This window comes from Oncorhynchus gorbuscha, linkage group LG15 (assembly GCF_021184085.1).
Source record: "Oncorhynchus gorbuscha isolate QuinsamMale2020 ecotype Even-year linkage group LG15, OgorEven_v1.0, whole genome shotgun sequence".
Taxonomy (NCBI): domain Eukaryota; kingdom Metazoa; phylum Chordata; class Actinopteri; order Salmoniformes; family Salmonidae; genus Oncorhynchus; species Oncorhynchus gorbuscha.
In genome coordinates this window covers 44,101,547-44,121,755 of record NC_060187.1, presented here as the reverse complement: position 1 = coordinate 44,121,755, position 20,209 = coordinate 44,101,547, and the positions used below count along the sequence as shown (strand labels likewise).

Sequence of the window (20,209 nt, the reverse complement as noted above, 5' to 3'; positions counted from 1 at the left end):
CCTGGCCTCCACAATCACCCAACCTCAAACCAACTGAAATGGTTTGGGATTAGTTGGACCGCAGAGTGAAGGAAAAGCAGACAACAAGTGCTCAGCTTACTCCTTCAAGAATGTTGGGAAAAGCATACCAGGTGAAGCTGGTTGAGATAATTGCAAAGCTGTCATCAAGGCAAAGGGTGGCTACTTTGAAGAATCTAAAATTGAAAATATATTTTGATTTGTTTAACACTTTTTTGGTTAATACATGACTACAAGGCGATCTGTTTCACAATCCTCTCTACTCTACCGCTCTCCCCCCTCTCACCTTCCCTCCTCTCCCTTTCACTCTCTCTCTTATCCAGCTCTCCTGCGTATGCTCTCCCTGTCTCTCCCCTGGTGGGCTCTATGATTGGGTGACATCATCACCTGTTCACGCCCTTCCACACACACACACACACACCGTCGGTCGCCCCGTCGGAAGCAAGAGGACAAAGCCACAGCAGCTCCCACACATGTACCCTGTGTTTGATCCATTGTTCTGGGGGAGCACAATGCCCTGTGAATAAACACACACGTATATGTGCATACGTGTAAACACACACACACACACACACACACACACACACACACACACACACACACACACACACACACACACACACACACACACACACACACACACACACACACACACACACACACACACACACACACACACACACAGAGATGTGCACACACACACACACACACAGAGATGTGCACACACAACATGCATACTGACAAGCACACACACACATACGGTACACACACTCTCACACCAAATGGGCATTTCACTCATTTGTAAAAGATCAGGTGCACAGAACTAGCCACCAGCAGTTAGCTTCACCTTATTATATTTTACTGCAAATGAAACATGATCAGACAAGCAATGTTGTATAATAATAGCTACTCAATATCCTTTTCATATTTCTAAAAAGACTCTACTGGGAAATATAATAAAGCAGCTGTTGTACTGAAACTACATTTGCAGAATAATTATAACAATAACAGACAAGCTGCATATTGCGGTGCTGAGTCCCAAACTTCCTCCCAAACATTCGTCCCAAACATCCTTTACTGTTCTACTACCTCCTATGACCATCATACACTCATAGAAAAAAAGGGTTCCAAAATGGTTCTTCGGCTGTCCCCATTGTAGCACATTGTAGAACCCTCTGTGTAAAGGGTTGCACATGGAACCAAAAAGGGTTCTACATGGAACCAATAAGGGTTCTTCAAAGGTTTCTCTTATGGGGACAGCCAGAGAACCCTTTTATGTTCTAGACAGCACCTTTTTTTCTAAGAGGGTAGCCATTTCTATTTTGATTACTCAACTCAGGAAATGTACTGAAATTCAATTAAGAAATCTAAATAACCTTTATAGACAATAACAGCACAATACCAATTGACGAGTTGGATTGCAGTACATTTCCTGGATTGATTGTGTTGGGAGGGCATTAACCTATTGCAGCCCTGTTGTCCACCCCAAGGACCAATAGCCTATAATATCTACATACCTGCACCAATCAAAAATAAACAGAAATAAAACAATGTCTGTTGAGTGACAGTGAGGTGAAAAAGCTGAATGCAACTGGTCTATATTCACCCACCATTCAGCTTCCTGCCTCTCCCTCGCTCTCTCCCCTCTTGTTTCTACTTCTACATTTGTGTGTCTCTCTCTCTCATCTCTGTTTCTCGTTCTCTCTCTTTCTATCCCCTACCCATTCTCTCCCTCTCATCTCTCTCCCCCTCTGTTTCTCTTGTTATATCACCTGCCCCCATCTCTTTCTCTCTCTACCTCCCGCTCTCTTTCCCTCTTTCTCCCTCTTTCTCTCTCTCTCTCTGTCCAGTGTGTCTGCTGACTGGACAGTTGAGCTCCATGGAAACTGCTAATGAGTCCAGTTTTTGGATCTTATCTCCCTCTGGCTGGCCGGCTCTCTCTCTGCTTGCATTGGGCTAGCTGTATTAGCCGCCTTACCGATAACTATGGATGTGTCCCAAAAGGCACCCTATTCCCTATAAAGTGCACTACTTTTGACCAGAGCGCTACTGTATGTGCCGGGGTCAAAAGTAGTGCACTATATGTAGGGAATAGGTTGCCATTTGGGGCACATCCTATGTGGAGACTTGATCACTATCTATTGATCCTCAATCCATCCATGGACCAACAGAGGAAATAGAAGAGTAACAGAATCCAATATGGAGATTGCACTTATAAACATGTTATTATATTTACTAGCCATTTTACTCTTGTTGTTTTCAAAAGGTGAGTCATAATTGAAGTGAAGGGTAATTGAAAATCGATTAAAGCTTAGGAATAAAAGCCAAAAGCCATGCAACCAAAAACAACAACGCCAAATTCACTTTCCACAATACAAGAATGCAGCTAGCTGAAAGTAAATCAGGGAAAGACAATGCACTGCATACTTAGCAGGGGAAGTGTGTTTTTTTTCTTGCCCCAAAACAGGATGTCTTTCAAAGCCAAACATTTTTGGGTTTTTTTTCCAGAGGGATTCTTCTTCTTTTTCTGTCTGAGCATAGGGCCTCCTCTGTCCAGCCATGTGCTTTCAGGACCCTTGAACACACACACACACACACATGCACACGCACATGCGCACACACACGCACACATTAACACACACACACATCCTTTACTGATGTCCAGCGCAGGAGTTCAATTCTACCAGCCCCAGCCAAGTCCTTCTAGGTCCCTGCTGTGCTCATTCCATAGAGAGGGCCCCTCTACTCCTCTAGACTTCAGGAGTTGGTGCCCAGTTCCTTGCACAACCACTGCCAAGCCTCACTGGCACGGTTAAGTACCCCCCTAAAAACTGATTTGTCAATGCAGCACTCATAAATAAACATTATATTAAAAGGAAAGGGTGTAGGAAACCATCATACTGTGGGAAATTGTGGGAAGGTACGATTTTAGTTTCTCATTGGTTCTGGGAACGAAGCCATCATTTTCCTGTCCGGTTAAACTGAATGTTTTTTTAAACGTTCTGAGAACGGAAGTGAACATTTTGCCTGTTCTGGGAACTTTTTTTAGGTTGCATGGAGGTTCTGAGAATGTTTTTACTATGTTTCCCTGAAAGTTTTCCTGGGAGGTTTTATTAACGTTATGAGAACTGACATTTTACGTTATTTGAAGGTAATTACAATGGCAAAATAGCGTTCTGAAAACATTCTCTAAATGCTGTAAATGTTTTGAATGAAATGTAAAGGTTATTTGGAGTTTTTTTTATTATAACTTCCTGAAAACTTTTTCTGAACGTTTTAATAACACTGCTAACTTAGTTTAACTGTTAACACCAAGCACAGATAGGACACATGGAAATGAATTTACTTAGACATGAATCATGCGAACACATGTATTTTTGATTGTGGCACAGCGTCAGTGGTCTTCTGTTCTTCTATCCATGGAAGTTGTCCACTGGGCCATCCGGATGGGGCTGGCCTGCTATGTTTTTAAAACTCATACAACGCTGTTTCATTTAGACTATTCAAACAGACCCCAATTGTTTTTATTTGTCTCGCGTTGTTGATTGTAGGTGCGCTTGACTCAGCAGCCCGAGCAAAGTGTACCAATGTTGAACCATTTAATGTGTCTGAAGGTAGAACTCTGGCCAACCCGGTAGGCCCAGAGTGCAAATGATCTATTACCGGCGTAATCATATACCTATTTTTCTATATATATCATTTCTAAACGGTCTGAGAATAACAACACTGGCAGGGCAATTCAAGCATAGCCAATATGCAGTGATAATGTATTGGGCCTATAGCCTACTGCACAAGCCTCATTGCTACATAACTGTTTTTAATTGGTTAATGTTGCATAGGCTTATGTTTTTTAAGTTGTGGTAGATCTCGGCTTGCATTTTGACTCAGAAAGTAATCTTGACTCAGAAAAGGTTGGTGACCACTGAGATAAAGGATAGAGCGAGTTTTTTGGACAATGAGAATGGAATGTATTTGTTTTTAAATTACATTCTTAGAACTTTCTTTGAATGTTACTCATTTTTTCTTGTGTTTCTTTTTGGGAAAGTTTTCTTCATGTTCTGAGAACATGACTTTAAATAGAATCATGAAGAAACCTGTAGGAAACGTTATGCTGAAGGACTGAAATTCGCACAGAAGAATTGTTGTTTCTTAACATTCTCTGAAACCTATTTGAGAACATTCCCAATGTCAAACCAGTTGAAGAACGTTCATAGAACATTACCAAAAATCGAATTAAATGTAACCATGTTTGAACTTTTAGGAAACGTTCCGTTAAAGTAATGAAATACCAAGAAAACAACTTTTTTTGTCAAGTTCCTTAAATGTGCTCAGAATGTTCCAAAACTATCCTGCACCATTCCCAGATAGTTGTGAGAAGGTTGTATGCAAAACAACCATAGGACAACCACACACAAATGTCTGAGATGAAAGTGATATAAGAGATAGCGATTCGGACGGCTAAGACATTTTCCAAATTCTCTGAGGGGTTGCCGTGACAACGTTGGCACTACTGCACTCTTCAAAGTGAAAAATATTTGTACTTTCCAACACTCCTGCACCCAATCCTGTTGTACTGTGAAACCAAAATAACTGTACCCAACAGCTGGATGCTCAGTGTCCCATCCACCCCTCAGTGTTCCCCCAGTGCCCCATCCTGTCCTCCTTCTTACCTTGAGGTGAGAGAGCTGTCTCCTGTCATCTTCCAGCTGTCTCTTCTTATTCTCAATCTCTGTCTGCCTCTTCCTCTTCTCCTGTTGAAGTATAGAAAAAACACAGTCAGTATGTGAGGAGAAGACAATACATGCAAACCAACAGCAAATAGTACGGATGGATGGATTATGGAACCCTGAAGTAAGTTGTAGCAAAGTGCTAGCGACAACATGATGGTGAGTTTGATTCCTGCATGGGCCAAATATACAGAGATAAGCTTTACCAGGCCATTTCCCCCTACTGAGTACAGAGGAAACCATATACACTCTCCTCCTAAAGAGCTCTTAACTGCAACATTACAGACTTTGGCATGTGCTATGTCATTGACTATTAAGCTTGGGGCCCTGAGTCTGAACCCCGCCCTGTGCAACTGGGTCCTGGACTTCCTGAGGGGAATCCCCTGGTGGTGAAGTTAGGAAACAACACCTCCACTTCGCTGATCCTCAACACAGGGAACCCACAAGGGTACGTGTTCAGCCCCCTCCGGTACTACCTGTTCACCCATGACTGCATGGCCACGCACGCCTCGAACTCAATCATCAAGTTTGCTGACGACACAACAGTGGTAGGCCTGATTACCAACAATGACGAGACAGCCTACAAGGAGGATGGTGAGGGCCCTGGCGGAGTGGTGCCAGGAAAATAACCTCTCCCTCAACGTCAACAATACAAAGGAGCTGATCGTGGACTTTAGGAAACAGCAGAGGGAGCACGCCCCTATCCACATTGATGGGACCGCAGCGGAGAAAGTGAAAAGCTTCAAGTTCCCTCAGCGTAGACATCACTGACAGTGATGAGCCCCTCCTTCGGGCTTGTCATTTGGATATGAGTTGTACGAAAGGACATTCTAGGCTGAACTTCGTATTGCGGTAATAAGATGTCTAATCTAAATCAACGTGTGCTCTATGTTGAGAATAGAGAAGGTTTTATAGAAATGGTTGATTTGAGGTTATAGGAACACATGGCATGACTTCAACTTTAACCTCTCTTATGCCCTAACATGACTTGTACTTCATATTCAACCTCCCAAAAATGGATGCACGCACATGAACACATGCATGCAAACACACACACAGACACAATGGGCCGTGCATTTCTCATTGTGACAGGGTATTATGTTTAAAAGGTCTGGCCATACTGGGCATGACTTCCTCTCTGTCCTGCCTCTCAGAGACGCCAGCTCCACAGAAACACAATACACAACCCTGCCAACTTAGAGTCCAATCCGAGAGAATCCACTCGCCCCTAAACCCAGGCCTTTGTCGGGGCATAGTGGTAGAGACTAGGGGTTGATTTGGGATTGTTCTCTTTCTATGCTGTAAATAGCAATCACCCGAGTCGGCTGAGGGCATGCAACATCCCTCTGTTTATCAAGGGAAAAGGTTCACTTCACTATCCGTGGCCCTATGAGAAGACCTGCAGATCACACACACACACACACACACACACACACACACACACACACACACACACACACACACACACACACACACACACACACACACACACACACACACACACACACACACACACACACACACACACACACACACACACACACACACACTGTCGCCTGGCTCCAACATGGTACATGGGAGAGAGAGTATATCTGCCACATCAGCAAAAGCTTCATCTGAAAGCAGTGGACTGTGGCGAAGAAGAGAGAATGATATGACCTGTCCCAACAATAGAAGGGGAAACCAAGGGCACAAGGAAGATGGCTGGCCCAGTGGCGCAGTTGGTTAAAGCACATAGCTCACAACACTACAGCTGTGGGTTTGATTCCCACGTGGGAAGAATAACTGTATTAAGTTGCCTTAGACTTGATCATTATTATGGAAGGGAGTGATGGGAAATGTATTGGAAGTGAGTGTTATTAGCGTTGACACTTGTGTTATTTACAGTGTCCATTTAAACTGTGCAGTCTGCAGCACTGGCCTTGGCTAAGTCTTTCTGTAAGTTTTGCCGATGCAGCATTATTGAAAAGGGATAGAATTCAATTGAAAGACTGAGAGGAGAGACAAATTGAGGGAGATGGAGAAATAGAGAGGTACGGCAGAGAAAAGAAATGAAGCAAAATCTTTAAAGATCAATAAGAGTGAGTGTGTGTGTGTGTGTGTGTGTGTGTGTGTGTGTGTGTGTGTGTGTGTGTGTGTGTGTGTGTGTGTGTGTGTGTGTGTGTGTGTGTGTGTGTGTGTGTGTGTGTGTGTGTGTGTGTGTGTGTGTGCGCGCAGATCGATTGGTGCATTAGAGACTGCATTACCCCTCTCGGTGGCTTACTAAAACCAAAAGACCAAAGAACAAAATGGAGGGAAGTTTGAGTGTATGTGTGGTAGGATGTGTGTGTATGTGTGAGAGGGTCGTGTGTGTATGTGTGATTGGGTGTGTGTGTGTGATAGGGTGTGTGTGTGTGTGTGTGTGTGCGTGCGTGCAATAAAGATATAGAAAGAAAGGAAGGAGAGAGAGAGTAGAGAGAGGGGAGAGAGAGAGTCGAGAGAGGGGAGAGAGAGAGAGTAGAGCGAGGGGAGAGAGAGAGTCGAGAGAGGGGAGAGAGAGAGTCGAGAGAGGGGAGAGAGAGAGAGTAGAGCGAGGGGAGAGAGAGAGTCGAGAGAGGGGAGAGAGAGAGTAGATAGAGGGGAGAGGGAGAGGAGAGAGTTGAGAGAGGGGAGAGAGAGAGAGTAGAGAGAGGGGAGAGAGGGGAGAGAGAGAGTTGAGAGAGGGGAGAGAGAGAGAGTAGAGAGAGGGGAGAGAGAGTAGAGAGAGGGGAGAGAGAGTAGAGAGAGGGGAGAGAGAGAGTAGAGAGAGGGGAGAGAGAGGAGAGAGAGAGTAGAGAGAGGGGAGAGAGAGAGTAGAGAGAGGGGAGAGAGAGAGAGGAGAGAGAGGATGGAGTAGAGAGAGGAGAGAGAGGAGAGAGAGAGGAGAGAGAGATAGTAGAGAGGAGAGAGAGAGAGGAGAGAGAGGAGAGAGTAGAGAGAGGAGAGAGAGAGAGAGGAGAGAGAGGGGAGAGAGAGAGTAGAGAGAGGGGAGAGAGAGAGGAGAGAGTAGAGAGAGGAGAGAGAGAGAGTAGAGAGAGGGGAGAGAGAGAGTAGAGAGAGGGGAGAGAGTAGAGAGAGGGGAGAGAGAGAGGAGAGAGAGGAGAGAGGAGAGAGAGTAGAGAGAGGGGAGAGAGAGAGAGTTGGGGGACGCTGAAGACGCTGAAAGCCATGGGCTTTGGGATCAAAAGGTTTTATTTCTCCTTCCCCGTCGGTTGGCATTAATGATTAAAGCCACTAAAAAGGATACGCTCGTGGAACGCTTCGAGACGGAAATTAAAGTGGAGCAGGAAATCTCCCGTCAAACCCATCAAACCAAAACCAGTCCATCTACTACTGTATATAAACATTTTAATTGCAATCGTTTCGCTGCTCGGTAATGTCGGAGTGCGCTGTGTACATTATACTGTATAGTAAGTGTTTTGGCCATGAGAGTGTAACGGTTGTGATCCACATATGGCAGGAGGATCTCATCACTTACCGCCATAGCCTGGAGTCTCTCCTGCTGTGACAGCCCCTCAGACATCCTGCCAGAGAGAGAGAGAGGGGGGAGGGTGAGGGAGGGAGGGGCAGGAGAGAGAGAGAGAGAGAGAGAGAGAGAGAGAGAGAGAGAGAGAGAGAGAGAGAGAGAGAGAGAGAGAGAGAGAGAGAGAGAGAGAGAGAGAGAGAGAGAGAGAGAGCTAGTTAACTTGTTTAACAAAAAACCCACAAGACAATTGGCCGTGAAGACATCATTCTAAGAAATAGCCAGCCTTACAGGTTTGTGGTCTTGGATACCATGGGTCTCTTTGCATTTAAAACATAATGAGATGTATGGGAAAGGCCAGGTTGCATTCCTTAAATCCCTGGTTACCTTAATTACAAACTATTCACTTAATTTCACAAACATCGCCCACCCTCTCCTTCTCTCTCCGTCGGATTCAAACACACAGAGATAACCCATTGTTGCAAAAGCATTCGTTCAAATGAATACTAGACAGTAAGGACATCTTGATACACACACTGCAGAAAGGATAGGGAGGAGGTATTTGGGATATATTCATTTTTTCACTGCATGTGACAAATAAAATGTGAAACTTGAAACGCGCGCACACACACATATACAGAGAGAGCGAGCAAGAGAGAGAGAGAGAGAGAGAGAGAGAGAGAGAGAAGAGAGAAATCTGGATTTCATCCTCCCGTCCCATTGACAGTTGTAATATCTAATTCCTGCCTGTCAAGCATTTTACTAGAGAGGAAACATATGTATGCATCGATGCTTTCATACCTGAGGAATTCAGAGCATGTGCAGATCAGCTTTCATACACACACTTTTTCCCTGGATAGACTCCTAGTCATACTGTATATGCAATACTGTATGTATATGGTTCATTGCTGGACTACAGCTGAATTAGGTCCGTTCAATTAGTTCACATCATTGACCCCCCAAATAAAAAGCAAATACTATAGCAAAGAAAGTAACAGCTCGTGCATAGGACTCAATAGGTGGAATGAAGCCCAGAAAATGACGACCACACAAATCGCTGATCCATTGGCAACAGCACGACTTATCACAACCCACACAAGTTCTTTGACTTAAGGAAAAGCATAAAAATACATATGACCAACACCTTAAAGGAAGTATTGACTCATAAAATAGATACCACGGATAATTCTGTAGAACGTCCCCCCCCCCTCACACGTTCTCATTTCGATATCTTTGTGGGGAAATAAGGATGCGCATGAACAGTCACCAATCACCACACGAGGTAAATCTATTTATCTCATGAAACAGGAAGAAAGAAATTGGAACAAGGGTCATTGAACAAAGAAAATACTGATGTCGGGCGATAATATGCTGCAGGCCTATTGTTGACAATGTTTCTCAAGCGCCTGCTTGGCTAATTGATTCCAGATATTCAGGCCACAAAAATGTGCGGCCACATATTCACACAGTCAAACACAATAAAACACATTAACACACAGTGAATGTCATATGGTCCCACTTTACATGAAGTGCCCCCAAAAAACCTACGTACAGTATTTACCTGGTACTGAAGCTACATATGTAGATAGGTATAGTGTATTTACAGTGTAAGTAGGCTACAACTGTTGTCCAGTTTGCAGTTTGTGTTATTAGACACATTTGAACCCTTATACGCATTATATTTGTAACTAAACTCAAATGAATGGTGGCCAAGTCTACCATTACATCAGAACAATTGTTAAAGACTGCCAAACCATACAGTGTTTATATCACACCAGAGCTATTTCATCAGAGCTAAGTCAGGATTGGTCCTCTCTCTGAGCAGTTTGAGATTGGCCCTGGATTCATTTGGCTCCTCCAGGTCCCAGAGGATTGATCTGCCATGCATACCGTGCAGCAGCACTTGTCTCTACGCTCCAGTTGAGAGCTCTGTGTAAGAATGCCAGAAGGACAGCCTCTCCTTGACCTTTCAACCCCAGAGAACATAGAACAAAAGGACAATCTAGCCTCAAGCAGCAATGGCCAGTAGCTTAGTGGTAGCTTAGTGGAATAGGCAAGGACCAAGTTGAGTGAGTGCACTACTCAAGAGCCCTCATCTAAAAGAGCGATCGACATCCGTAGCAATGCATTGTCATGGTTTTCGTAGCCAAGATGACCGACACCGGAATGACATCATTAGATAAATAACAGTAAGACAAGTTGAGCGTGAAATAGGTCGAGAGACAAGCTGAGGCTCAATATCATCTTTTTTTCACGCTAGTTTTCTTTTGAGGGGGAGGGTGAAAATGATGGAATTCTTTCCTGGAGGAGACTGCAGGGGAACAGTGTCAAGAGAGAGAGAGAGAGAGAGCATCCAGTGAGAACGCAGGCTGCCAATGTTTCCCCTCGCTTTCTCCACAGGCAGGTTGCAAAATCCCCCCGGAAAACTGCTAGACTTCCAATACCAAAATATGACATCAAGACATCATTTGTTATGAAGTCACGGTAAGGGAAACATCAAGCTGCACACAGTGTCTCTCTCTCTCTCTCTCTCTCTCTCTCTCTCTCTCTCTCTCTCTCTCTCTCTCTCTCTCTCTCTCTCTCTCTCTCTCTCTCTCTCTCTCTCTCTCTCTCTCTACAACAGGGACAGTGACTCTTCACGTGCACTTACAATGCCTCACACGGTGTAATGACTGACCGCACGTCTCCTGGAAGGTCACAAGACAGACAGCCCGTCTGAAAAGCCTCAGAGCTCTGTATCAGAGCATGCTCCGATGGGAGAAGAGAGGGAGAGGAGAGGTATGCATCCCACCCAGACACCACCACCACTACCAGCACCCCTAGTACCATTCCATCCCAGACTGGGAGTGTGTTGGTCGGGAGCGGCCCCCCTCTGATAGCCCTGTTTGAAAGATGAGACACACGGCATGCCATGAGGGAACGCAGGAATGCCTGGCCTGCGCTACAGCCCTACCCCGCCGGCCCCAACAACCCCTGCCACCCCAACATGTGTTTCCCATCCCCCAGGACCACCCCCTATATAACACACACCACCTGTAAAAATACCATGCGTTTTTTTGGGGCTCCTAAGTGAAATATATTTGGCTGCTAGGCTTACAGTGGAGAATGGTGTGAGAAGCTGAAGGGGTAAGCAGAGAAAGTGGAGAGCGGGTGGTTATAATTCACAACTAGGGTCTCAAGGTGAAACAGCAGATCTCAGCCTAGGACCATATCTACCAGACATTTTCATTCGCGTAGACACTATGTCCCGGGGGCAGAATGCTATTAACGTGGCTCATCTTCAATGCTTACGCTAGGCTAATGCTAATGCTATGTGTGGCTGTGACTGCTGGGTCCGAGTATGCAGAATTCAGCAGGGCTGCATCATGTATGGGCTATTGTCTGGGGGAAATGCCTGCTTGCTGCTGTGTGCCCAGTCAGCAGTTTTGGGCTGACAGGTCGGAGAGAGAGGGAGAGGACAGGACAAAGCCATGTGCTGGCCACCATCGCTGCTGACTAATCTGAATGCTACCTATAGGACCCTCTAGGACACTGCATAAACGATGCTAGCATACACAGCGACACGTGCTTTATGCCTCAGCCCCAGCCACAGCTAGGCCAAATCCAAATCTGTATAAGTAAAGGCTACCTACCAATAAGTAAAGGCTATCCACCAATGAGTAAATGCTATCTAAATGGCACCGGAGCAGAATGCAGACGTTTTATGTTTCCCCAACCGATTGTGTTTTTTTGTTTGTTTATCTGTATTGTTCGTAACTTATTTTTTTACTAATTTTGTACATGATGTTACTGCTACCGTTTCTTATGACCGAAAATAACTTCTAGACATCAGGACTGCAATTACTCACCAAGGACTAGCAGAATCCTTTTTCTTCTTTCACGACTCTGACGAGCCGGAGGCAGAGGATATAGGGCTCCTTCGGGAACAGGCCCGAGCCCCGTGATCTGAGTGAAGAAGAGGACGGAGAAAGAGAGGCCGGAGAGCGGGCTGCCTGCTGAGAATACAAAGGCGATCTAATAAACCCCCACTTCCCTCAATTCTGCTAGCAAATGTGCAATCTTTGGACAATAAAATCGACGAGTTACGAAAAGATTAAACTACGAATGGGACATTAAAAACTGTAACATCTTCTGCTTATGGCTGAAGGACGACAACATCAACATAAAGCTGGCTGGTTATACGATGTACCGGCAGGATAGGACAGCGGGACAGGACAGGACATTTTTTGTAAACAACAGCTGGTGCACGATATCTAAGAAAGTCTCAAGCTATTGCTCGCCTGAGGTAGAGTTTCTCATGATAAGCTGTAGACCACACTACCTCCCGAGAGAGTTTTCATCGGTATTCTTTGTAGCTGTTTACATAACACCACAGTCAGAGGCTGGCACTAAGACAGCATTGAATGAGCTGTATTCCGCCATAAGCAAACAAGAAAACACTCACCCAGAGGCGGCGCTCCTAGTAGCCGGAGACTGTAATGCAGCGAAACTTAAATCAGTTTTAGCAAATTTCTATCAGCATGTTAAATGCGCAACCAGAGGGAAAATAACTCTGGACCACCTATACTCCATACACAGAGACTCATACAAAGCTCTCCCTCGCCCTCCATTTGGCAAATCTGACCATAATTCCATCCTCCTGATTCCTGCTTACAAGAAAAATTTAAGCAGGAAACACCAGGTACTAGATCAATAAAAAAGTGGTCAGATGAAGCAGATGCTAAGCTACAGGACTGCTTTGCTAGCACAGACTGGAATATGTTCCAGGATTCCTCCAATGACATTGAGGAGTACACCACATCTGTCATTGGCTTCATCAATAAGTGCATAGATTATGTCATCCCCACAGTGACCGTATGTACATACCCCAACCAGAAGCCGAGGATTACAGACAGCATCCATTTTCAAGGAGTGGAACTCTAAACCCGGAAGCTTATAAGAAATCCCGCTATGCCCTCCGACGAACCATCAAACAGAGAAAGCATCAATACAGGACTAAGATCGAGTCGTACTACACCGGCTCTGACGCTCGTCAGATGTGGCAGGGCTTGCAAACCATTACAGACCACAAAAGGAAGCACAGCCGAGAGCTGCCCAGTGACACGAGCCTGCCAGATGAACTGAACTACTTCTATGATTGCTTTGAGGCAAATAACACTGCACCAGCTGTACCGGAAGACTGGGTGATCACTGACATTTTCAATGTCTCCCTGTCCGAGTCTGTAATACCAATATATTTCAAGCAGACCACCTGCCTAAATGACTATCGACCCGTAGCACTCATGTCTGTAGCCATGAAGTGTTTTGAAAGACTGGTCATGGCTCACATCAACTTTCCCACCTGGACAAAAGGAACACCTATGTGAGAATGGTATTCATTGACTACAGCTCAGTGTTCAACATCATAGTGCCCTCAAGGCTCATCACTAAGCTAAGGACCCTGGGACTAAACACCTCCCTCTGCAACTGGATCCTGGAATTCCTGACTAGCCGCCTCCAGGTGGTAAGGGGAGGTAACAACATATCCGCCACGCTGATCCTCAACACAGGGGCCCCTCAGGGGTGCGTGCTCAGTCCCCTCCTGTACTCCCTGTTCACTCATGACTGCACAGCAAGGCACGACTCCAACACCCTCATTAAATTTGCCGATGACATAACAGTGGTAGGCCTGATCACCGACAACAACGAGACAGCATATAGGGAGGAGGCCAGAGACCTGGCCGGGTGGTGCCAGGACAACAACCCCATCCTCAACGTGATCAAGACAAAGGAGATGATTGTGGACCACAGGAAAAGGAGGACCGAGCACTCCCCCATTCTCATCGACGGGGCTGCAGTGGAGCAGGTTGAGAGCTTCAAGTTCCTTGGTGTCCACATCACCAACAAACTAACATGATCCAAGCACACCAAGATAGTCGTGAAGCGGGCACGACAAAACCTGTTCCCCCCCAGGAGACTGAAAATATTTGGCATGGGTCCTCAGATCCTCAAAAGGTTCTACAGCTGCATCACTGTCTGATTTGGCAACTGCTCGGACTCTGACCACAAGGCACTACAGAGGGTAGTGCGAACTGCCCTGTACATCACTGGGGCCAAGCTTCCTGCCATCCAGGACCTCTATACCAGGCGGTGTCAGAGGAAGGCCATAAAAATTGTCAAAGACTCCAGCCACCCTAGTCATAGACTGTTCTCTCATGCTACCGCATGGCAAGCGGTACCGGAGCGCCATGTCTAGGTCCAAGAGGCTTCTAAAGAGCTTCTACCTCCAAGCCATAAGACTCCTGAACATCTAGTCAAATGGCTACCCAGACTATTTGCATTGCCCCCCCCACCCCAGTTAACTCTACCTACATGTACATACTACCTCAAATAACCGGTGCCCCTGTACATTGACTCTGTACCGGCACCCCCCTGTATATATTGTTATTTTTTTACTGCGGCTCTTTAACTACTTGTTAATTTTATCTCTTATTCTTATCTGTATTTTTTTTAACTGCACTGTTGGTTAAGGGCTCGTAAGTAAGCATTTCACTATTGTATTCGGCGCATTTGATTTGATATCCACCAATAAGTAAAGGCTATCTACCAATAAGTAAAGGCTATCTACCAATAAGTAAAGGCTATCCACCAATAAGTAAAGGCTATCTACCAATAAGTAAAGGCTATCTACCAATAAGTAAAGGCTATCTACCAATAAGTAAAGGCTATCTACCAATAAGTACTGGCTATCTACCAATAAGTAAAAGCTATCTACCAATAAGTAAAGGCTATCTACCAATAAGTAAAGGCTATCTACCAATAAGTAATGGCTATCTACCAATAAGTAAAGGCTATCTACCAATAAGTAATGGCTATCTACCAATAAGTAATGGCTATCTACCAATAAGTAAAGGCTATCTACCAATAAGTACTGGCTATCTACCAATAAGTAAAGGCTATCTACCAATAAGTAATGGCTATCTACCAATAAGTAATGGCTATCTACCAATAAGTAAAGGCTATCTACCAATAAGTATAAGCTATCGACCAATCTGTACAGGCTAAGCTCAGAGGTTTGATGGAGGCTGTATGAGTGGCAAAATCAGGAGATGAACTAATCAATCTGTGCAGAAACATTCAGAGGGTTACTAGTGGGTCAAAGAGCAGTAGTGAATCTATTCTGCAAATTAACAATCTAGCCAGGATTTCGTTTTGTTTTTCAGCTGCAGTACTGAGTCGGTGCATGCTTTGAATGTTCGGAATTCTCCAAAATGAAGATCATACGTCTCGGAGCATTCACAAGCTAATTCTCTCACTGTCACGTGTGCATTTTAATGAAGCACAAACAACGGCAGGAGGGTTTGGTCAGGCCTCAAAGAAGAGATTGTTCCCCTTCCACAGAAACTGCTTCGTTTTCATGAAAAATGTCCCCTTCTAAATATTTCATAAATGTGTAAATTGTTGCGTTGCACAATATTAGCCCTTGAAGCTTTTTGTCATTAGAGATAGGATGATAAATGTATCAATATGGGGCCAGACAAAATGGCCGTGGTAAATCTCTGTGGGAATGTTAAGACTTCCAGCATCAACACATTGGGCTGTAATGCCTGGGGGTATTGCAGAGTACTGGCCTACTTCACTCACGAATACTGACCATAAACTGGCACACAATGCCCTTTTTATTACACATTTTTATTTCATGTCCATGTTTATATTTTTTTAGTTGAACATTTCATTGGAAGTGAATATGTGGTGTGCTGTGACCTGGTGGTCAGAGAGGACTCTGAGGGTTTGAACAGTGAGCTGGGTGATCAAATGGGTCTTGGCCAACACACAGCCACACAGCTCTGGTATAAGATAGGAGGTGGTGGGTGTTTCTGTGTGTGTGTGTGTGTGTGTGTGTGTGTGTGTGTGTGTGTGTGTGTGTGTGTGTGTGTGTGTGTGTGTGTGTGTGTGTGTGTGTGTGTGTGTGTGTGTGTGTGTGTGTGTGTGTGTGTGTGTGTGTGTGTGTGTGTGTGTGTGTGTGTGAGTGAGTGAGTAATGTACATGTTTTACACACAGATCTCATATTACTGTGTTGATTCCTTTTTGTAATTTATTTTTTAAATATGGATGTCACAAATGTATCATTTGTACAGTGCTTTATAAAATATATATATATATATATATTAAATTTTTACACTTAACAGTGTAAAACCTAGCAGTACTACTTCGTCGGGGCAGGAACTCTACAAGTTGTCAAAAGCGTTTCACAGGAATGCTGGCCAATGTTGACTCCAATGCTTCCCACAGTTGTGTCAAGTTATCTGCATGACCTTTGGATGGTAGACCATTGATATACACAAGAAACTGTTGAGGGTGAAAAACCCAGCAGCGTTGCAGTTCTTGACACACTCGCCCTGCACCTACTACCATACCCCGTTCAAAGGCACTTAAATATTTTGTTTTGCCCAATCACCCTCTGAATGGCACACATACACAATCCATGTCTCATTTGTCTCAGGGCCTAAAAATCCTTCTCCCCTTCATCTACACTGACTGAAGTGGATTTAACAGGTAACATCAATAGGGGATCATAGCTTTCACCTGGTCAGTCGATGTCATAGAAAGAGCAGGTGTTCCAAATGTTTTGTTCACTCGGTGTATATTCCACGGTTATTTTACAAACTACTCTGATTACACATATTGTGAAATTCTATGTGGTTTTAGATCTTAGTTTTCCTTCAGTTGGAGGTGCGATAGTGTTGCCTGTGTGTTGTTGTATCATTATTGTTTATGCTTAGGCCAATGGTATCATCCTCCATGCCATCATCCTCCATGCCATCTCCACTCTGGCCCCTGGAAGTTTAGCATTCCAGGATGCATTGCACATCCAGGAAATCTACTCCTTGGGAAAACTGCAGGCTTTTCAAGGATTCCAATTTCTCTCGGAATCAGTGATGCCATACTAAGTAGGATATACTCGAGTCAAGTCTTGGTGATGGCAAGGACAATGACACAGTTCTGAGTGCGGGAAACGAAAAAAAAGTATGTGAAATATGTCAGCTCAGCTTGATTAGATTAGGCAGGTAAAAAATTCAAAGGAAATGGGGAAATTAGTGAGCGCAGGTGCCAAGTCACTTCAAATACTGAGAGATGTGTTCCGCATTGCTGATGTGGTCAGGGGATTTGGAGTGAGCTTGGTGCTTATTCTGAGTGCGTCATAATAACCATTCGGAAACCAACGCATAAACCAAACAGTTTCCTCGACAAGATATTTAGCAAAATATGACAGAAAGATGAAGTAACTGTTAAGAGTAAATTTTAGAATTAGTGCAGCGGAACCCAGGCTCAATAGTAATGCAATAATACACAGTGATATAGCCATGAAGCCTGCTACTATTTTCCACTTTTATCTGAATTCAGAGATGGAATAACTATAATTATTTTTCCTTTTGACATTTCCTTTGTCGATTTTGAATTGAGCCCATTTCACACTGATCACCATTCCTCTTTGTCACGTCCTGACCTTAGTTCCTTTTGTATGTCTCTATTTTAGGTTGGTCAGGGCGTCAGTTGGGGTGGGCATTCTATGTTTTGTTCTATGTTAGTATTTCTATGTGTTTGGCCTGGTATGATTCCAAATCAGAGGCAGCTGTCAATCGTTGTCTCTGATTGAGAACCATACTTAGGCAGCCTGTTTTCACCCTTGAGTTGTGGATAGTTGTTTTCTGTTGAGTGTGTAGCACCTGACAGAACTGGGTTGTTCTCGTTGTTATTTTGTTTAGTGTTCAGTTTTGATTAAATTGACAAAATGAACACTTACCACGCTGCACCTTGGTCCTCTCCTTCTTCCACCTACGAAAACCGTTACACTCTGACACAATATATCTTTACTTATAAAAAAAGAAAACTGCTCATTGAGAATATGGAATCTGAGACATCTATTCTGTATTCCCCCAAAAATGACATCAGACACACAAATGAACTGCAGCAGATGTTTTTCCTCTCAAGCGGAGAGAATGTCTAGATGGGCCAGCTTATTTTACTCTCCTGTTACCACTGTTACAGATGTAGGATCTTAATTTGAGGCAGTTCGCTACAGCAGGAAAACAATCCTGCAGCAACAGGTCATTTTTATTATTATGTGGATTATAATTAATGGACATCATTGTAGGGATTGAACGAAATAAAAACAACAGGGAAAATCAAGCCTTTTAAAACCTCAAATACACTACATGTTTTACATTTCCTGCATAAGATCCTACTTCTGTAGGTAATTTCATGCCCTTCCAAAAGGCTTCTTTGGGGAGGGATAGGGTTCTACCAAGAACCATTTTCATCGAAGGGTTCTTTGCAAGACAAATGGTTCTACCTAGAACCTTAACTGTCCAAATAACCTTTTTTTGGAAGAAAGTGTTATTTGACGATTCTTTGGAAGGTAAGAAGGATTCTTTGGAATCGTTTGCTGCTGTCGCTTGTTCGCCTGCTACTAAGACCACACAGCACCTTACACTTGATATAAAGATGCCCCCCCCCAAAAATGTTTACACTACAAGACCATAGTGTTTGCCTACGAAAAAGCAAAGGGAACTGAACTGCCACTCCCTACCTTCAGGCTATGCTCAAACCCTACAACCCAACCGAAGCACTCGGTTCTGCCACTTCTGGTCTCTTGGCCGTCCCACCCCTATGGGAGATTAGCTCCTGCTTAGCCCAGTCAAAATTCTTCTCTGTCCTGGCACCATGAAAACGTCTAAAAACCCTACCTCAAAAATAAGAAATCTCAGCTCCCACCTCCCCTTATTGTTGTACTATAGTAATGTACTATGACTGTGATATGTGGTTGTCTCACCTAGCTATCTTAAGATGAACGCGCTAACTGTAAGTCGCTCTGGATAAGGGGGTTTGCTAAATGGCTAAACTATCAACTGTCAATTTACGGATTCGATTAGTAATACGAGTATGGCCAGGCCGGCACACCCCCTGAGCACGTCCATCACTATCCTGATACAAATATTTTTCAATATCTGTGTTTTTGCATGTACATCGATTGGTTGATTAATCTTATGCTACACAAAGATTTTAAAAAATAAAAAATGAATTATTTTACCTTTATTTAACTAGGCAAGTCAGTTAAGAACAAATTCTTATTTTCAATGACAGCCTAAGAACAGTGGGTTAACTGCCTGTTCAGGGGTAGAACGACAGATTTGTACCTTGTCAGCTCAGGGATTTGAACTTGCAACCTTTCGGTTACTAGTCCAACTCTCTAACCACCAGGCTAACCAAACCTTTTTCCAAACTAATCCAATCTGTTCGATTTATTGCACCCATTACTGAGATGGTAGTTCCAATCTAGATTATCCTCATTCATCAATCATCACTACCCTGGCATGCATTCTGATGGCAGTTTGCTGGTGATTAAAAGTTCCAATTGTTAGATATCCTCACTCTGGCTGGATTCCAATAGGAATTACACATCAGTGAGCATAATGTGACTTGCAGGCCTGATGTGGCCTGTAAACCAAGAGTTTCGTATCACCAATGTGTTATGTTATAACTAGGCCCTCAAAGAAAGGCCTGATGATATACACTATATATACAAAAGTATGTGGACACCCCAGACCCGTTGCTTACAGGTGTATAAACTCGACTACACAGCCATGGAATCGCCATAGAGAAACAGTGGAAGTCGAATGACCTTACTGAAGAGCTCAGAGACTTTCAACGTCGCACCATCATAGGAGGCAACCTTTCCAACAAGTCAGTACGTCAAATGTATGCCCTGCTAGAGCTGCCCTGGTCAACTGTAAGTGCTGTTATTGTGAAGTGGAAACAACAACGGCTCGGCCGCGAAGGAGCAACAACGGCTCGGCCGCGAAGTGGTAGGCCAAACAAGCTCACAGAACGGGACCGCTGAGTGCTTAAGCGCGTAGCGTGTAAAAATCCTCTGTCCTCGGTTGCAACACTCACTACCAAGTTCCAAATTGCCTCTGGAAGCAACCTCAGCATAATAACTATT

At 44.2% G+C, this 20,209-nt stretch overlaps 1 protein-coding gene across 3 annotated transcripts in view; it reads right to left on the bottom strand.

Moving 5' to 3' along the window:
• Nucleotides 1–20,209, bottom strand: part of palm1a (paralemmin 1a) — a 58,226-nt gene that overhangs the window by 21,187 nt on the left and 16,830 nt on the right. For all 3 annotated transcript variants that reach the window (XM_046301373.1, XM_046301372.1, XM_046301374.1), the window contains exons 2-3: nt 8,242–8,287; nt 4,689–4,769 (exon numbers count right to left, since the gene is read on the bottom strand). In XM_046301373.1, the coding sequence (XP_046157329.1) occupies nt 4,689–4,769; nt 8,242–8,287 (127 nt within the window). The remainder of the gene's footprint in view (nt 1–4,688; nt 4,770–8,241; nt 8,288–20,209) is intronic.